Source organism: Acanthochromis polyacanthus, chromosome 16 (genome assembly GCF_021347895.1).
Source record: "Acanthochromis polyacanthus isolate Apoly-LR-REF ecotype Palm Island chromosome 16, KAUST_Apoly_ChrSc, whole genome shotgun sequence".
NCBI classification, from domain to species: Eukaryota; Metazoa; Chordata; class Actinopteri; family Pomacentridae; genus Acanthochromis; species Acanthochromis polyacanthus.
In genome coordinates, this window is record NC_067128.1 from 31,753,846 (window position 1) to 31,771,044 (window position 17,199).

The 17,199-nt window shown below is 42.2% G+C and overlaps 1 protein-coding gene across 6 annotated transcripts in view; it reads left to right on the forward strand.

The window, feature by feature from the left end:
- sash1a (SAM and SH3 domain containing 1a) overlaps positions 1-17,199 on the forward strand; it is a 187,155-nt gene that overhangs the window by 135,502 nt on the left and 34,454 nt on the right. For all 6 annotated transcript variants that reach the window (XM_051960855.1, XM_051960856.1, XM_051960858.1 and 3 more), the window contains exons 2-4: positions 4,288-4,416; positions 13,567-13,617; positions 13,746-13,795. In XM_051960855.1, coding sequence (XP_051816815.1) covers positions 4,288-4,416; positions 13,567-13,617; positions 13,746-13,795 — 230 coding nt within the window. The remainder of the gene's footprint in view (positions 1-4,287; positions 4,417-13,566; positions 13,618-13,745; positions 13,796-17,199) is intronic.

Here is a 17,199-nt window from a genome sequence, read left to right on the forward strand (position 1 = left end):
TATCTTTGGTGGAGTGACTTAAGTTGTGAATCGCAGCTTTATAAATAAACTTGCATACATTGACATTCAGATATTATTATTTCATTTTTGTCATGAAGAAACGATCATTTCAATATTAAAGAGCAGCTCTTTTACCAATTTATTGTATGAAATGTAAAGTAAACACTGCAGTGGAACTGTTAAAACTACTTGATTAACTCGCTAAAGAATTAAAAGGTATGCAAAAACATCACGGCGATGCTTTAAATTTAAATAAAATAACTATTCAATGCTACTTTTAGCTCAATCTAGCTGTCTAGAGTTGTTTTTTATTCCTCAGTTATGACAGTTACCTTGAATGAACGGATTAACTCAGTGGAAAAAAACAGATTTGTATAAGGTCTGTTAGAAGTCTGTGGCTTCTCTGTGTTGTGTATGTTACCGCAATAGCTGATTTGTGTATAATCATGCTAACCCACAGACTTGTCTGTAATGAACAAGTCAAAGCATGTTGAACACATGTTATTTATTTTGCCAGATGCTGAGTGTTTAGTATGAAAGGGCCACAGATTTCATTCAGGCAGCTGAGGGCCAATCATTGCACAAAGTACATACAACAACAGTGAAGCTTTCAGTGAGTGGAACTATTAGAGCCGCTGGAGTTTTAATGTGATATGGAATGGGGTGGAGAAGCATGTTAAACTGATCGAGATGTCTATTTGTGTGGTTGTTGCCGACAAATAAAAATATACAACACAGGCTCTGTAATTAGCAGAATGGAAATATAATAAGCCTTGCCTCTTGATTAAAGTGATGCAGCTTTGTATTAATTTGCCGAATGTCTGTAGAGACAAACATCTTTGTCAGTAAGAATGCAAGGAATTCCATGACCACAATTGACCAGAGCCTACTGGGCCTTAATGCTGCGTCCGTTCTCACATGTGCAGCTTTTTGCTCAGGTATTCGCTTGTATTCCAAAGCTGCTTATATGGATGAAGAGATGTGAGGGATTATACTTTTTATGTTTGGCTTGGATGTTAATCATCTCTATTCTCTGAAATGATGAAATGAATAGTGTGTAAATCACTCGGTAATGTTTCAGTAGCAGTCATATGACACATTACTGAAATAGTGATCTAGTGTTTTGCAATGCTGATAATTAGGGTTTGGATGCAACGTGGTGGCCGCTAACTCACAGTGGTTACTTTTACACAGTATCTTCTGCATCAGTACACATTTATATGAATGTTTTCTGTTTTGAGTTGTTGGAACAGAAGTTACATGTAACAACTTTGTGCAGTTGCATGTGACATATTTCCGAATGCAGACTGGGAGTAGCCATCTTGATGGAGCTGACACAAATGACCCATGCACGCTGTTCACTGCGAATACACACAGTCAATCGCACGTACTCAAATGGGTGTTGTTTTCTTGCTAAGCTATTGTTGCTATTGTTCAAGTCAAAATGGGGAGTTGGCCTCCCTCACATACAGGGTGGAGTAGCTGTTACATCACCTACATCAGCATTAGTTTCTATTTCAAACATGGATGAAACAAGTTGTTTTTAAACTTCAGTATAATTCATTTGTAAAGCAGTTTTATAGGGATATTTTTGGAGGGATTTGTTTGATTTTCTCCCACACACACTCTTCTAGGTTAGATAAGTTATGGGGAGTTTAACACTCATCCATAGAATCTCTTAAACATGAAGGTTTTTTGTTCCCACACTCCAGATGTTTTATTCTTCTCTCACTCCACAGCTGTTCTAGTCCATAACCCACAAACTCTGCCCGATTTCTGAACTGGATGCGTCAGCTCTTCCACCTTTCACTCCCACGATGACAGAATCTTTATAAAACACTTGTTCATGTGCTGACACACATCTTGAGAAAACAGTTGGTTTACCTTTCTTAACTCGCTGCCTCGCCCGCTCCGATTCACCTAAAGGTGCTTTTTTTCTTTCACGTGCTCACTTGCAGCGGAGAGGACACGGATAACCAAGCATGCGAAGTGTCACTTTTACAAGGTGCTGGTGGAGGTGGGGTGAGAGGGTCAGCTGTGCTTAAGGCCCATGAGCTAATCCCGCTGGAGAATTGGAGGAATCCCAGCTATCCACGCACACACATGAATGTTTGCGCACACGTGGACATGTTCTGTCACAGTGTGTTTGAGAACCGCGAAACACATGCGGCGTTACCTGTCCGCAGCTGAGGAGCCTGCTGGGCAGAAGAATGGCGAAACTTAATAAACCATATCTTCTACTGCACCTCAAATAATCCATCACTGTTTGCACTTGCTGTAGCCTCCAATCACTCAGGGGTTTGTGTAATCTGAGAACAGGTTTCTTGTCATTTTGGATGCGGCGGATTGATTTACACAGGCTTGGTATGTGGTTGGTGATTAAAACATTTCTGTAATGAGAGCGTGCTTTCAGTCGATGTGAGGAATGAAGGGGAGAGCATGTGTCTGCTCGGGGAGTGTTCCTCTGGGATTCTCAGTCATCTCAAACCATATGTCTGGCCAGAACAGGATTTCTCAAGTAAAGAGGGGTGGGAGGACAGATAACAACCAGCCAAACTCCACTTTTGAGACAAAACACGTGTGTTCTTCAGTCACGTCTCACTCATCACCTAATTAATAAACCAGCGTTGCATAACTCGTCCTCCGAGCTGCGACGTTTTATGATTGGCTCGCCTCAGTTTGTTTTGGTGTGATGTTTTTGAAATCCCCTTGCGTGCATGTGTGTGCATGCTAATGTGTGCTCTCACTGACTAGACAGCCATCTCTGAAGAAGGCCCTATGCCCCCGAGTGTGTGTTTGTGTGTGGCGCTCTTACTGACACTCACAGTGATCCATTCATTTGTGGCCTGGCACCCAGATAGGGAGTCCGGTTGAGAAAGACTGAGAGAGAGACTGTTCGGACCCTGCACAGTGACTCAATGCTAGCTGTCTGCCTGGCACAGATTAGATCAACACTGATGAATATTCAGCAGTCGGCCATCACCGGCAGAATGGCCTACATTTTCACCAAGACCAGAGATGGTAGTTGGTCTTCTCTCCCACATTGCAGCAGAAACGATCGCTTTATGTCCTGCAAAAATCTCATTTGAAGGAGCAAAGTATGTGTTTAGTGTTTCTAGTTAGCTGGATAAGGGCATTATGTAAAAGCAACTGATTCCAACGAATTCCATAAACTTGATTCATGATACAGGCTACTTATGCTGACAGATGGAATTCAGTAAATTTTCATGAATTCCAAGTTCCATTTCTCTAAGGATTCTGTTTTCTGTTAGGTAAGGTCTTTACTGTTTGGAGCAAAGCTTCCTCCCTCAATCCCAAACACGTCTTCCGCACAAAGGCAGGAACTGCGCTGATCTAAACTACAGCCAGCCGGAAAAGCGTGTTTGGTTTGGAGTTTGGTAAATGTCTGAGGAGCTAAAAGGGCATCCTTGATATGAGCCGCGATGGAGACAAAACCCAGGAACAAACCAGGGGCTTGCCAGAGACACTGAATGGGAGCTGATAAGAGGGAATAAATGGCCCTAATACTGAATACAGACAGCCATTTTTACTGGGGAGGTATTTATAGGCTGGTCTGTTTGTGTGGGGTGTGTCAGCAGAATGGTGAATGGCAACAACGTGCTTCTCCTAAACATTTTTTTTCTCATTTTGCACTGGTTGAAGCTTTGACATTGGTTGTATAGCCCAGAAAAACAGTGTTCACATCATGAAAGTAGTGCGAAAGTAGAAATAGAAGAAGAAATAGTACACATCAACTGTTAAACCAACAAAATATTAAATTGATTAAATCTGTGTAGGTAAATTGTGGCTGGTTATGTTTCTATTCCTGTGATTTCCAAGAAATGCCAAGTCTACCAAAATATGTGGCTATCAGTTTAGCAGATGTTTTGTATATGTTGCTAATTCTAAGTGTATAGAATGCTGGTTTCACATAGCTGTGCTTGGAATAAATGGTGAGGATGGGAGGGGATGTCCATTTCATACACTGCATTAACTAGATTAGACTTTTTCCTTGCGTCATGCGTTGGTGGGATGCTGTAAAGTGGAAGTAAATGATTGCATGTTTGTGCCCAAGAAGGAGCGATTGACTCAGAAAGGGAATTTATTGTTTTTGTAAGTAGACCTAAGCATGTCTTGGGCTTTTCTTTTCCAGTGTATTATGAAAAAACATTGACTCATAAATTGTGGAAATTGAGTTTTGCAACGATGCCGTTTCTTCTTCTGCACTTTCATTTCACAGTATGTTAGCTTCCACCTTGCTAAACTGCCCTCTCTTTTCTGCTTCAGGATGGTTCTCTGGGCAACATAGATGACCTTGCCCAGGAGTACTCTGAGTACTATAACACCTGCTTCAGTGACGTCAGTGATCGCATGGAGGAGCTTCGCAAACGGCGAGTCTCCCAGGAGCTTGACATGGTAAATAACTGCCTCTGCACTCACCAAAACACTGCTTCAGGGATGTGATTTTAACTAAAACAACTATCACTGTCCTCGACTTGCGTGCCTTCAAATTCGTTTCCGATCCATTTTTTTTTTTCAATTGACAGTAAATCCAACTCTTTTAGAACAGTCTCACAGCTTTATTGGGTTAAGTTGCTCAACCTTGGCCAACAACCCAACAAGGAAAAACAGTGACAGAAAGAAGCTGAATGTGTGCCAATGTGTAAGACTTTCCGCAAAGGCAGTGTGTCTTTTCTGGATTTGAATGCGGTGGTGTTCTGGATGTCTAAAGGGGGGAGTTTCGGGTCTTTTTCACAAGGATGTAGGGTAGTGGGGAACCCCTTTTGGTTGCCAAGCTGCAAGCAAACGTATGGTGGAATGCTGCTGGTGCTGCTACAGAGGACTTAGCTTTCTGCAACACACAACCGAGTAGGTCCACATGCATGCAAGAGCAGCTGTACAGTCTTATTGCTAGCTTCATAATTCCCCATGACTGGATAGATTTGAACTCTTAGAAAATGTCACTTTGGCAAATAAAAAAGGCAATAAGTTCACGTTTCTTTTACTTCACATAGCTGCTGCCCTACAGCCTAGAAGGTAAAATATCCAACATAAATAACATTAGGGTAGTTGAGTGTCACATTTATGACAGTGCTGCCTGGCAAAATAATAATTCATCGCCATTTTTTGCAGCTTCAGCTTTTCCCATTTTAGCCCTCATCCAGTTTTACTCTCCTCATAGATTTCTCTGTTGTTACATGTTTCCATTTTATTAGGAGGCCTCTTCTGCTTGAAAGCAGCCATGTGGTTTTGGTTGGGTTGACAGGTGTGGCTTGGATGAATGGCTGATTTATTGTGCTCTTCCTTTTTAATGACTTCAGACATCCTGTTCTCACAGCTTTCAGGAGAGGAACTGGAAAGCAAAGAAGATCATAGCTTGGGATATGCAGACACATATTGCATGTGATCATAGGTTAAGTGCTCTCTCTGTGTGGCTGCAGACTTTCATCTATCTTTTTTCATCAGGCGACTTTTCCCTTACCTTTTCGAGAAGGTCTCATCGGGGCAGATTTTTTAGCGGCATGGTGTAGAAGAAGAGAGAAAAAGAGCTGACTGGGAGCTGAGCCTGAAGCCTAGGACAAGGATGTGAATAGAGGAAGAAGAAGAAGGGAGAGGGAGAGGAGAATGTGAGAGCCTGCAGCTGTCCAGCCACACAGCAAAGTTTGGCAGCGAAATATAGGGGAAGAGAAGAAAAATACTTGAAGGAAGGAATATAGGTCAGACAACACCTTATTGAGAGCTCTCAAAAGTGCATTATCAACCCACACAGTATGGATTGAACTCTACCTTACATTTCGGTACAGTCATTTTCTAAAATTAGTTTTGTTCAAGTCTGGAGCAGGCTTTTCTCTACCCAGCTTTCGAGGATAAGACAAAACTCGTCCTCCTAGACAGTGTTGTGAGGAGGCATTGTGAAGGTAATGCACAAAACATGAAGAGAGACAGAACACAAGAGACTTGCAGACAGCGAAGTGGACACCCAGTTAGAAAGAGCCATGAATGACTGTTCTATATCTTGTGAAGTGCTTCCAGAAAGCGGTGGCTGCTAGCCAGCTCCATGCAGCCTATTCCTGCAGGACCAATAGCAGATGGTCTGAGAAGGTCATGATGTTCGAGAGTCCTGTTAATGGAGAGTCATTTCTTAAATGGCACTCTTGAAGGACACAACATTTAGGGAAAGACCTGGATGGGTACAGGAGGGTGATAAAGTAATCACCTTAAGACCGTGTCGTCAGTGATTGTCTTTCTTTTTGTCTCTACAGCAGATTTCTTGGTCAGTTCTGTTTTTATGACGGGTAACATAAATCTTTTTACATCTCTAATACTGAATCCTTATGATACACAAACTCTGATCAGTAGACTGGCAACTTTGAGGGCAAAGGTCGCTTAAGCATTGAACTTTCTTGGTTTTCACTCTCCAATTACAATGGAAGGCGGAAGTCAAGATAGAAGTCCAAAGTTTAAGGTACTATGACTGCCTTACTCAAAGTTCTCATGTTTTCTGCTGAGCATAATTTTTATTGATTTGTTTTTGGAAAATTCCCACAAGAAAGCCCCAATGTCTGTAGTCCAGCTGAAGTCACCACCAAAAAGAAGAAGCTCTCTTATTTAGGTTTCTGTTCTCCAAAATGTTCTCAAGTGAACTCCCAGGCTAACTTTCTTTATGCCTGGAACTGTTTGGTTTCCTTTTTGGTTTTTCTTCAACTTTTTCTTGAGAAATGTAGCATTTATGTTCACTGATATGGTGCATCATCGAGCTTATGAGGCGGCATCTCAGTTAATGCAGTGATAGCTGTCTCTGATGTGGTAAAACATGGAGGCTCTCTCTATTCGGAGCTGATGATAGAGGCTCTCTCTGAGATGACTATCGATGCACCTACTTCCTGCTCAGTCTCCGCTCTGTTGTTTCTGTACATCTGACTGTTAGTTTTATGAGTTGCCAGGCTACAAAGGGTTAAACAAACATCCCCTTTGGGAACGGGGATATGGATTAGAGGCTTCCCAGGGCTCTTATGGAACACAGTATGGATGGCTCCCGTAGGCATGCATGAGGATTATTGCTGGAAGTGACAGGAAGTACTGAAACAGTGTACAGCAACTTAAATAAAAAGGGTTGTTGTAAGTCACAGGTCAGTGAAAGGTCAGTAAAATGGTAAAGTGCAACTTTTTTCCTGGGATTCAGCTGCAATCCAAGTGACATTTATGTGATGTTTTCATGCATTTGCTATATCTGCAATACTTAACCAAAACCACAAATTGTAGATAATTTGCGTACGGCTGATTCTTATATGCACAGAGCTGTGAATTTCGATCTGTTCTCTTTTCAGGCCTCTATGTTTTGTATGATTGCTATCTACATGTTTTGAATAACTGAGTTTATCATCTTTTTTGTTCAGTTTCATTGGCCTTTTCAGCTCTTATCTTATCAGAAAGTTTCTTCGGAGATTTCCTTTTTGACATTGGGCCATATGTTTTTAATATGTCAAGTGAAGTTTCTGTCCTGTCTGGTATTCATGTGTTACTTTCCCCAAATATTCACTTTTTCAAAGTTTAGAAAGCGAATAGAAATGTTTTTAACTCATCAACAGAGAGGAGTTTATTAAAGTAAAGACTATAATGTTCATTTGCACATGAGGTTGTATTGCGCAAAATTTTAATTTAAAGTGAGGTAAAACTCTTCATTAGATCTGCATTTAGTTTTTTTGTCACATTTGGCTGCCATATTTTCTTCCATGCCAAGATAATTGGACTAATTCTTTTATATTATGCCTGCAAGCATCAACAGAGCTGCTGTGCTCAGTGTCAGTGTGACCTACTGAAGGTGAAAACATGCCAAAACATGGATGTATACGCTCGAGGAGGGATCCCTCCGACATGCAGTGACTGGCTGTTGGGGAGAATAATCATGTGGAGGCATGGAGACAACCATCAAACAAGATATTATCATTTCTTCCTAACCACGGTGATAGATTAGATATAAATCAAGATCTTGGAATGTGTGGTTGTGGGGCAAACCTTTTAACACATTTGTACATGCTGTAAACCATAATGAGACATTGCAGCAGCATCTGTGGTAATTTCTTTTGAGGCTAATTTCAAGTTGTGAATAAACAGCGAAGCCTCTCAGATGAAACCCTTTGATGCTTTAGCAGAAAATCCTCCACTTGTTGGTCTCACAGTTGACTTCATAATTGAGACATTTTTAACACAACAAACACCTCTGCTGGTGTCACATTGATGTGTTAGCCTCAGGACCGCGTTGTAATTGTTTTCTAGCTGAGCAAGTTGACAGTTGGAGGTCAAGACTGTTTGGTTTTTGCCATGAGGTGAGGAACAGTGTGGTTAATGCTTTAATGCCTGCGTGAAGTTCATTTGTCTAAGTGGGTCAGTTCAGCTGGGTTAGAACTACAGAGCAAAAGAAAGAAAGAATTCCTCTGCTTACTTGTCCTCTCTACCTCCAGCTTTCTCGCCTGGAAACGTAGAAAGTCAACAGGCTCAAACAGCGCCATTGTTGCTGTAAGATTACTTTCAAAAGAACTTGGCGTGGCTCCTTTATTGGCATAACCCCTGCGGACGGCAAGTGGTATATTTATAATTTTACTTTATGATTTATTTGTCAGTGTTGGGATCGCGGCGCTGTCATTGGAATTTGTAATAACTCTGGTATTTGTCTTGAAATACCAAAACAATGATGATCCTCAAGGCTTAGGAATGCTCCACACTGGAAAAATATGCCGGCCTGTGCTGCAAGTACGCATTTATACACACACACTCTCAAGGATCCTTGAAAGGAAGAGGATGGAGGAGTGCGTTGATGGTTTTCTGTTTGGAAATGCATGCAGGCACGCAGCAGTTCAGAGGTAGCACGGCAGACTTGGGTTTATAGTGGCCATTATGAGCATCAATTTCCTGCTTTTGTGTCCGAGATTTAAATACCATCTCATACTTTCGTGAAGCTTCCAAATGAGCCGGTTCTGCAGGCCTGTATCGTGCCATACTGGTCCTGCTGCTAGCGTCTTTTTTTAGGCCCGCACCCGGCTTTCCAGTTAGGTGCCTGTCCCTCCACATGCCTACCTAGCAACCTCAAACTCGCCCACCCAGATTCACCCAGCCAGCCATGCCAGTTGGCGTACCTCCACTGAGCCACCTGGTGTCTCTCCTTTGCGCTGCATATCCGCCCACTTCTTCTGCCTGTGAGGTTGGCAGCAACTTGACTGTGGCGGGGAAGACTTTGGTGGGCTTCGCAGTCTTGTTTAGAATAAACGTCGGCTGTTCGACGCTGTATTTCTGCCCTTTTTCCCTTTCGTTAACGGAATCTGGTGCTGCTGCAGCAAAGCAGAATCTAGCTGTAGGTTCTGGGTTAATGATGGAAAGGAATGTGTTGTGTGGAATTATGGCAACTCTTCAGAACTGTGTGTGTGTTAGGATTTAGTCAATTCAGAGGCGAGTTTGCCAGTCCCTGCAGACATCGTGATCCTCATTAGTGGGAGTTCTTCTTCTTCTCTCTTTTTATTTTAACTCAATTCAGTCACGCTTAAGCAATCAAGAGTCTTGGATTTGCATCACACTTGCATGCACACACACACACACACACACACACACACACACACACACACACACACACACACACACACACACAAGCACAGGGTGAACTGTGCACAAACAACCCCTGTGGACATCTGGAGGCAAAACGCAAGCACATTCGCACGCATACATGCCAGTTTTGGGTAAGTAGGGCAGTATCTCGAGCTGCTAAGTTCATGTAAAGGATAGCACGGCCCCTCTGGGAGTGGGCTGCGAGATCCAAGCTTCACACACTCATAGACACCCCCACTCAGAAACATATTGATTTGGTATTCTCTTTCAAAAACTGTCTCAGTCGAACTGGCGACTTCTTCACCATTCTTTTTATGCTTCTCTACCAGCAAAGCCCGCGTCTGAAAGAAATGCGAGAGCACCTTTTTGGAAGCCTTTACATTATTTTTAATTCACATCACACGCTGTGACAAATGAATCTCTGATCTGCATTGAAAAGTGAAAAGGATGTTAGGTTTTGTTTGCTTTTCACTGATCTTCTCCTCATCTCAGTCGCTCCCTCCATGTCAGAGACCGCATAAAGGGAAGCTGAAGATGAGTAGGAGGAACAGAGAGCTGCTTTGTGTCTTTTAGGGGCTTCTGTCTGTGGAAGTGGAGGCGAGATGTGTGTAGGTGCTCTTCAGTCTGGGTTTATGTCTGTGGTCGCACGTACAGTGTGCGGCGGTGTCAGGGTCTCGGTCTGGCTGTGTATTTTTGTGCGTATCCATGTGTGGCATGTTTGTTAGGCAGCAGGGCGACAATGTGTTTTAAAATAGTTTTTACAACTTCTTGGCAGAGTGCCTTTACCACCGGTGAGCCTGGCATATCTCTTCATATGCTGCAATCCGGGGAAGCCATCAAAGAGGATCTGATTGCAAAACCAGTCTGTCGCTGCTTTTGTGAAAGTATTTGGGATTGTACGCGTGCAGAGCACATTGTGAGTGCACGATGTTCTGCACAATACAATGTTTAAACAGAACTGCCAAAGCTGTGCTTGTTTAAGGGATGGATGTGTTGTTTCTATGCTTCATGTAAGCTCTACCTTTGTATGTAGGCAAACAATCCTTCCCGAGATTTGCCTGGCAAGTTAAAGCAGAAGTTATTATGACCTCAGACTGGTACCTGCTCTCTAACTTATGGGAATCGCCATATTCCCTGGGATGGACACATTTTTTAAAGGCTCTTCCGACTTTGCTTGATTTACTTCACTCATGAAGAAAACATGCCTCTGTCCGCTTGATCACAGTAGCAGATAAACAGACAAATGGCCAGTAGGACTTGCTGTGCTAAAATGAATGTTGCAGATGAGCCTAGCCAGACTGTCTCGCTCACATCTTTACAGTCTGCCCTCAGCTGACTGCTGTTGTGATAAGTGTAGGGTTCAGGCTAATTTAGATGCTTTCAGCCACCTCCCCCAGTTTAGGTCCTCTACTCATTTGACTCACAGGCACCAGGCTCTTAAAGAGCTCTTAAAGCTGGTTATGTCACTTCTGACTAAATCACTTACTCATGCGTAGAAGGTGACAGCGTGGAACAATTGCACTCCCTTCCTATAAAGACCATTTAAAGAAGAAAAAAGGTTAAACTAAAGGTCACCCTGATTTGGCAGCATGACACACTAAGTGGAGGAAGCCCTCCTCATTGAGCTTCCTGTTACTGTTATCCTGCAATCTAATATCTGGGTGTGGAGATATTGGACGATGCATATTTCTCAAAAGCAACTCATTTCCTATTCCTGCTCTCCATTTATTTGGGGAAACCCTGGATTCCATTTGTCATTTCTTAGTGGCAGCAGCACAAAGAGCCGCTGCCTTGTTTTTTTGAAATTCAACCACCTAGAGGCCTTTAAACTTCTTCCACTAAACTATCCTACTTTACTGATGACAACTGCATTATCCGAGCATATTGACCCTGCTGTGAGATAACCAGGTGAAATGCCACCTGAGCTGTCAAGTTGGTAAACTTTAGCTTTATCCTGATGCTAGATCAGTGCAGATTTTGTAGAAAGTTCACAAAAGCCACAGCAAGAAACCAAGAATAGGATTAATTGGAGTTTGTGTTACGAACACTTCCTTGAAACCTTTGACATCATAGTTGAATTGACAGGATTTTTGCACATTACAAAAGTAGGAGTGTGTTACCAGCATCTGCATCATGGCATGACATGTTGACTGAAATTCATAGTCATATACTGGTAAAATAATAACAGACAGAAAGTGGAAGCAGGAACTTGTCTTTGGTCATGTTTCTGTTTGGAACCAGATGAATCTCACCAAAAGCGCAGCACCAAAATATAGGAAACCAAAGACGTCATTGCACTAAACTAAACCATCTGTCTGACACTTTCTACAACTTTATTCCCATCTCTTATATCATTTGCATACTCCCAAGCCTGGCATACATATGCATTATTTTCAAAAACTACCCAAAAGTCATCTCTGAAAACAGCTTTTAATGTTTGTTTTAATGTCCCACGATACTTAGTGTAATTTCTCTGCTTCTAATGTTTTTATATTGCCTGATTTTGGTTCTGAGAAACACTCTGTACATTTGTTTTCCACAAATGTTTTTGAAGTCACGGTTTACATATTCTGACTTTGCCTCCTTGTGGTAGTGAACAATAATCGAGACAAATAATGTGGGATTTGGGTTATCCTTGATTACCCTCCGGTTCATGTCAGATGGAGTTGATAGCACACGTAGAGAAAAAAATGCATGTTTTTCATTGTGCAGTGAGCAGGAGCATGCCCAAGATGTTAAGCTCAGATGTCTGGCTTAAAATCGTGTCACTACCCTGAAGGAAACTGCTGATCCCGTCTGCGATTGTGCTCCCTAAAAGTTAACAGGAAAAGTGGTAAAACTATGCACTATGTGGGTTCAGGGAGTTTCAGGTTTTCTCGTCCTTGACAATTCAAAAACACACCACCAAAAAAACGCACAGTCAGCCGACCCCTCAAGGCTGTTTGTTCCCGTTAAATATTACATGCTGCGAGTTCAAATCTAAGTTGCAGACTTGCTGTGATTGTCTCCATGTCTGTCTGTGGAATCCTTTGATTTGGGATGCATGTGTATTTGGATATGTACACCTGCTTCGGACATTTGTACGAGCAATGAGCCCTGTAGTGAAAACGACCGACATCGTGGGCTATAGGAGCTCAGCAGCATTTGTGCAGAGAGGTTAAAAACTGTGCCAGTTCATACTGTTTTTGTGCGGCTTCTTTGTGGCCAAAGCTCAGCCAAGTCTGGGTATCGGGTTTTCATATATGCCTTTTTTCCCCATGTGTGCTGCCAGTGCTAGTCCATTATGGTATGTCGTGTTCTAATGCTGTGAGGCAAACTGGCAGGTGTTTGCCTTGAGTAGAGGGAGGTTCACACTGACGTCACTGTCATCACACTGTGGAATTCAGAGAGACCGTTACGTAGGTGCTTTTATCATGTCTTGTTATGCTAGGGCGGCCAACTGCTCAGGGGTATTTAGTCTGATTTTATTAAAGCATACAGGAAGTCGACATTTTTATGCCTTTTTTTTGATAGAAAGACAAAGAAAGAGCAGGAGAATGACATGCAGCAAATAATCCCTGGCTGGAAATCGAACCTGGAGTCCACTTCTCCCAGCGTTGGCAGCCATATAGCATGCAGCCGAACCACTTGGCTATCAGGTGTCCCTAAACAAGTACTGCAAGTTTGTGTGCCTGAAGCGAGTCTTGGCCTGTTAATGGGTGGGTCGACAGTGTGCACACACACGTGCTTGTGTTTGTTTTCACTAATCTGAAGGTGTGACTGAACCTGACTGGAGGACGTCTTTCCCACATGAGGGAGTTGTCAAACTGTCCCTGCAGTGTTTCTGTAGTCAACTGTCCTTTTACTTCTTATTTTGCCTTTCTGTTCTTGTCAGTTTTGTTCTTGAAGTTCAGATGCCCCGGTAATATTAACTGATTCATCTTAGATGTTGACACTTGACACTTTTCTCTCTCTTGCCTCTTTTTTCAGGAGAAACAGGATCCAAGCAGCACCTCTCTACAGCTCCGTAATGAGATCCAGGTAGGCAGAGACATAACCTGCATGAAACAGTTGAAACTGCACTGAAGTAACACTTGTATCTTCACCATGTCAGTTTTACACAAGCTTCACTTATCAATCTGACATCTGTCTCCTTTTTCTTTCCCCAGGAATCTTTAGGATTCAGCAGTGAGGTGTCCACTCCTGAAACAGACAGAAAGTATGTTTTTTTCCTCCCCTACTTGGGTTTCAATATGTGTGTCTGTTGCATGTCCAAACAATGTGCAGTGCAGCGTGTCTCTGGATCACATCAACCAGTACATGCCCGCAGACAAAATCATGGATCACACTTTGGCTTTCTTTATGTCCACAGCTGAAGATGGAGAGAGGCAATTAGAAATACCCAAACCTCCGCACGCAGCTCACGTGAATGATAGATATGTTGTTTGAGAGCTTGTACAAATGATAACTGACCTTGCCCTTAGGGCGCAAAAGGCCGTCTCCTCAGGTGGGAAACCCTTGTGTATGTGCGCTGTTGTGCGACTGAGCATTGCAGCTGCTTCTGACCACAGTTGTAGTTGTACTTTTCACACATGAAAACACTGATTCACTCAGACAGGCAGACTTGTACAAGTCAGTTCCAGCATACTGTAACGGTAAATGAAGAGTGCTTCATCGGCGTAGGAAGGGATTTTCGTCAAAAATGTCTAATATGCTATCAACTCAAAGCTTCAGTAGTGATAATAACATGCATTTCATTAAAAAATCATACAGCAGTGTGTCAGATTACCATGTAATTTGCGGTTGCACTGTAATCAACTTCGGTCTCACTACGCAGAGAGCTTTTGTCTTTCAAGAGTTCGATGAAATGCCACTCATATGTCTTCTAGTAGTGTCATCCAAAACGGTAGTCGCTATGTAACACGTTTTCCTTCTTTTCTAGCAGATCATGCATCCTTTGTGTACATTCGTAAAGCAAAAAAATATGATTAAGTTGAGAAAACATTACTTTTTTAAGGAGAGTGTGAAGTAAGTCAGCAGCCTGCATTCATAGACATCACAAGTATGACGTAGTTGGTCTTCTAAGCTCCGTTGCTCACATCCCCGCTGTGCCTAAAGGAAACCCGGTGTCGGCTTCCTTTCGGCTGACCTGCTCAGCTCAGCAGCCCTTCTCTGTTCTCGGGCCCGTCTGTGCTTCCTTCCTGCCTTTGTGTCCTGCCAGGGGTAAAAGGGGGGAAGACCGAGCGAGGCGATGGCCAAAAGATTACAGCGAAAGAGCATGAACGAAAGAGCAGGATGGAACCGGGCGTGGGTGGGGTTCCTTTTCACTGGTTCCTGTAACCCAAACGCATGTGTGTGTGTACGTTTTTTTTTTTTTTGCACACCGCTGTGTTTTTAGTGCTTGGATTTTTTTTTCCACTGTTGCCCTGATATGAGATCACAGTTATACAATGTTACACGCATTTACAGCAATCCAAATCGGTCAGCCAAACAGCTGTCTAAATGCCCGACTGTCAAACAGAATAAAATTCATGTGAGTTGCACACGTTTGGCCTCTTTACAGGCACGTTTGTTTGCTCTCTGCTGAGCGAGACCAAAGTTCAGGAATATATTATAATGTTTCCACATGACAAGATGACTAATAAAGGTTTCGATGCAGAACCACCTACAGTACTTGGTAAAATGGAAAAAAAAAATATCCTTATCACAGTTAAAGAAGAGATTAAATGAGGAATTGAGAGTCCTACTCCAACACTTTTTTCCAGTACCGAAGGCTAAAAGATCACTTTTATGTTTATTCTCCTTAAATTTTGTGTTTATTTCTGACTGTCACCCCTATGTGACCCCCCCAGTCGCATTGTCATGTTCACGTGATGACCACGTGCAACAGAGGAAGTGCATACCACAGACATGATCTCTTTTCCCAGGGCTGTACAGTATATGTTGCACAGACAAATGCTGAGGGTGATGGGAACCAGATGGCAAATTTTCGAATGACGTCTCTCTGCTGTTCGAGAGAGAGAGGCCCCTTACTGTACGATATGCTTCGTCTGTCAGTCTGGTTTCTTTCTGTATTTTGTGCCCCATATGTTTTCTCTCAGATCCCCGTTTCTCTTAAACATTCAGACTTTGTCTCACCTTGAGGATTCAGTTAATCTCTAATGAAAGCGCTTTATATTCTACCTCATTTTCTTTCTTCCTATCAAATCCCAAGCTCTGTTTCTGGTGTGGAAGTTAGATATAAAGAACCTTGTTTCCCACATTCAACCCCTTACAACCCTCTTTTTTTGTACTCTGTCCTTTTCAGTCTTCTCAGTTGTGTTGCCTATTGTCCACTTTGCACTGCATTGAATGGGTTCCAGGTCGAATGATTTATCATATGCAGACAAACTTTCGTCCTCAGTCACATTCCTCACAGCACCCACAAAATCCACATTCGCACATCCGGACACGGATACCCGTCATCACCCGGGTCAATATATACTTGCGGGATTTTTTGTAATGTGATTGACAGGTATCATAGTTGACATTTTTGCTGTTTTTGGGGCCTGAAATCAACATGACCACCTATAACCAAACACCACATGGCATTTTTAGAGAAAGATTCTTCTAAATATTATACATACAATTGAGCAAAATTGAAAGTTATTTGTAAAGATATTGTAGTAGCACTGTTGACGTGCTATAAATCCACAATTGACTCACACACTACTTTATATTAAATAACTAAGAAAGAGGAGAAAGAGCATACTTTGGAGTCTTTCCAGTCTTTTCTTCAGGAGGAAATGACATCATGTAGAGCAGGTCATGTGATCTGGAATTAACACACTTCCTTGAGAAGAACTTCGTTGAAAGTGATGTCTCGGACACAGATACAATTTGTTATTTTCCATATAAAATTTGATATATTGCCAAAAAATGAAATATCCATCATGATTTTCTCAACTTAACAAAAAGAACACAATCAAAGCAGTTTTTGAATAAACTCATTTTGTTGTTGTTTAGCTAATTAGAAGGTGGTTGTTATTAAATTTGGATGGTTATTTAGTTGACATTTTAGTGATATCCAGTTATTTTTTTATGAATAAGTGATTGTTTTCATAATAGATAATTGTGGAATTTGTAAAGACATGATCATAATGAACTTGAACAACTTTTTTTTTTTTTTTACTTTTCATAAAAATGTATGCAAGATATGTCCCATGGACCTCAAAAGCCCCTAAATTATATATCGACCCACCTCTCTACAGGACAATAGCAGCCAGCAGAGACTACCCAGATGTCATACAGGGGCCTTGCCACTCCTCTGTCTATGTGTCTGCCTGTGACTTTGTTGGCAAAACCTGGGCAAAGCTCCTATAATGCCTGGTATGCGAGTGGTGATGACAGAGTTCTCTCAGTAGGCCGAAGGGTTCGAGCCGGGGTCTTCCTGTTTTGAAATGTGATTGATTAGTGGGTATTGTTGCAGCGAGCTTATCAGCAGAGGTAAATGGGTCTTGATGAAAGCATACATGTGCACAGACATGAGATACAAATAGTTGATTATTGGCTCCAGCAGGGAACTTGTACACTTCGAGGCAGCTGTGCTACTGCGAAACCCAGCTTATGCAATAATCAGATGGA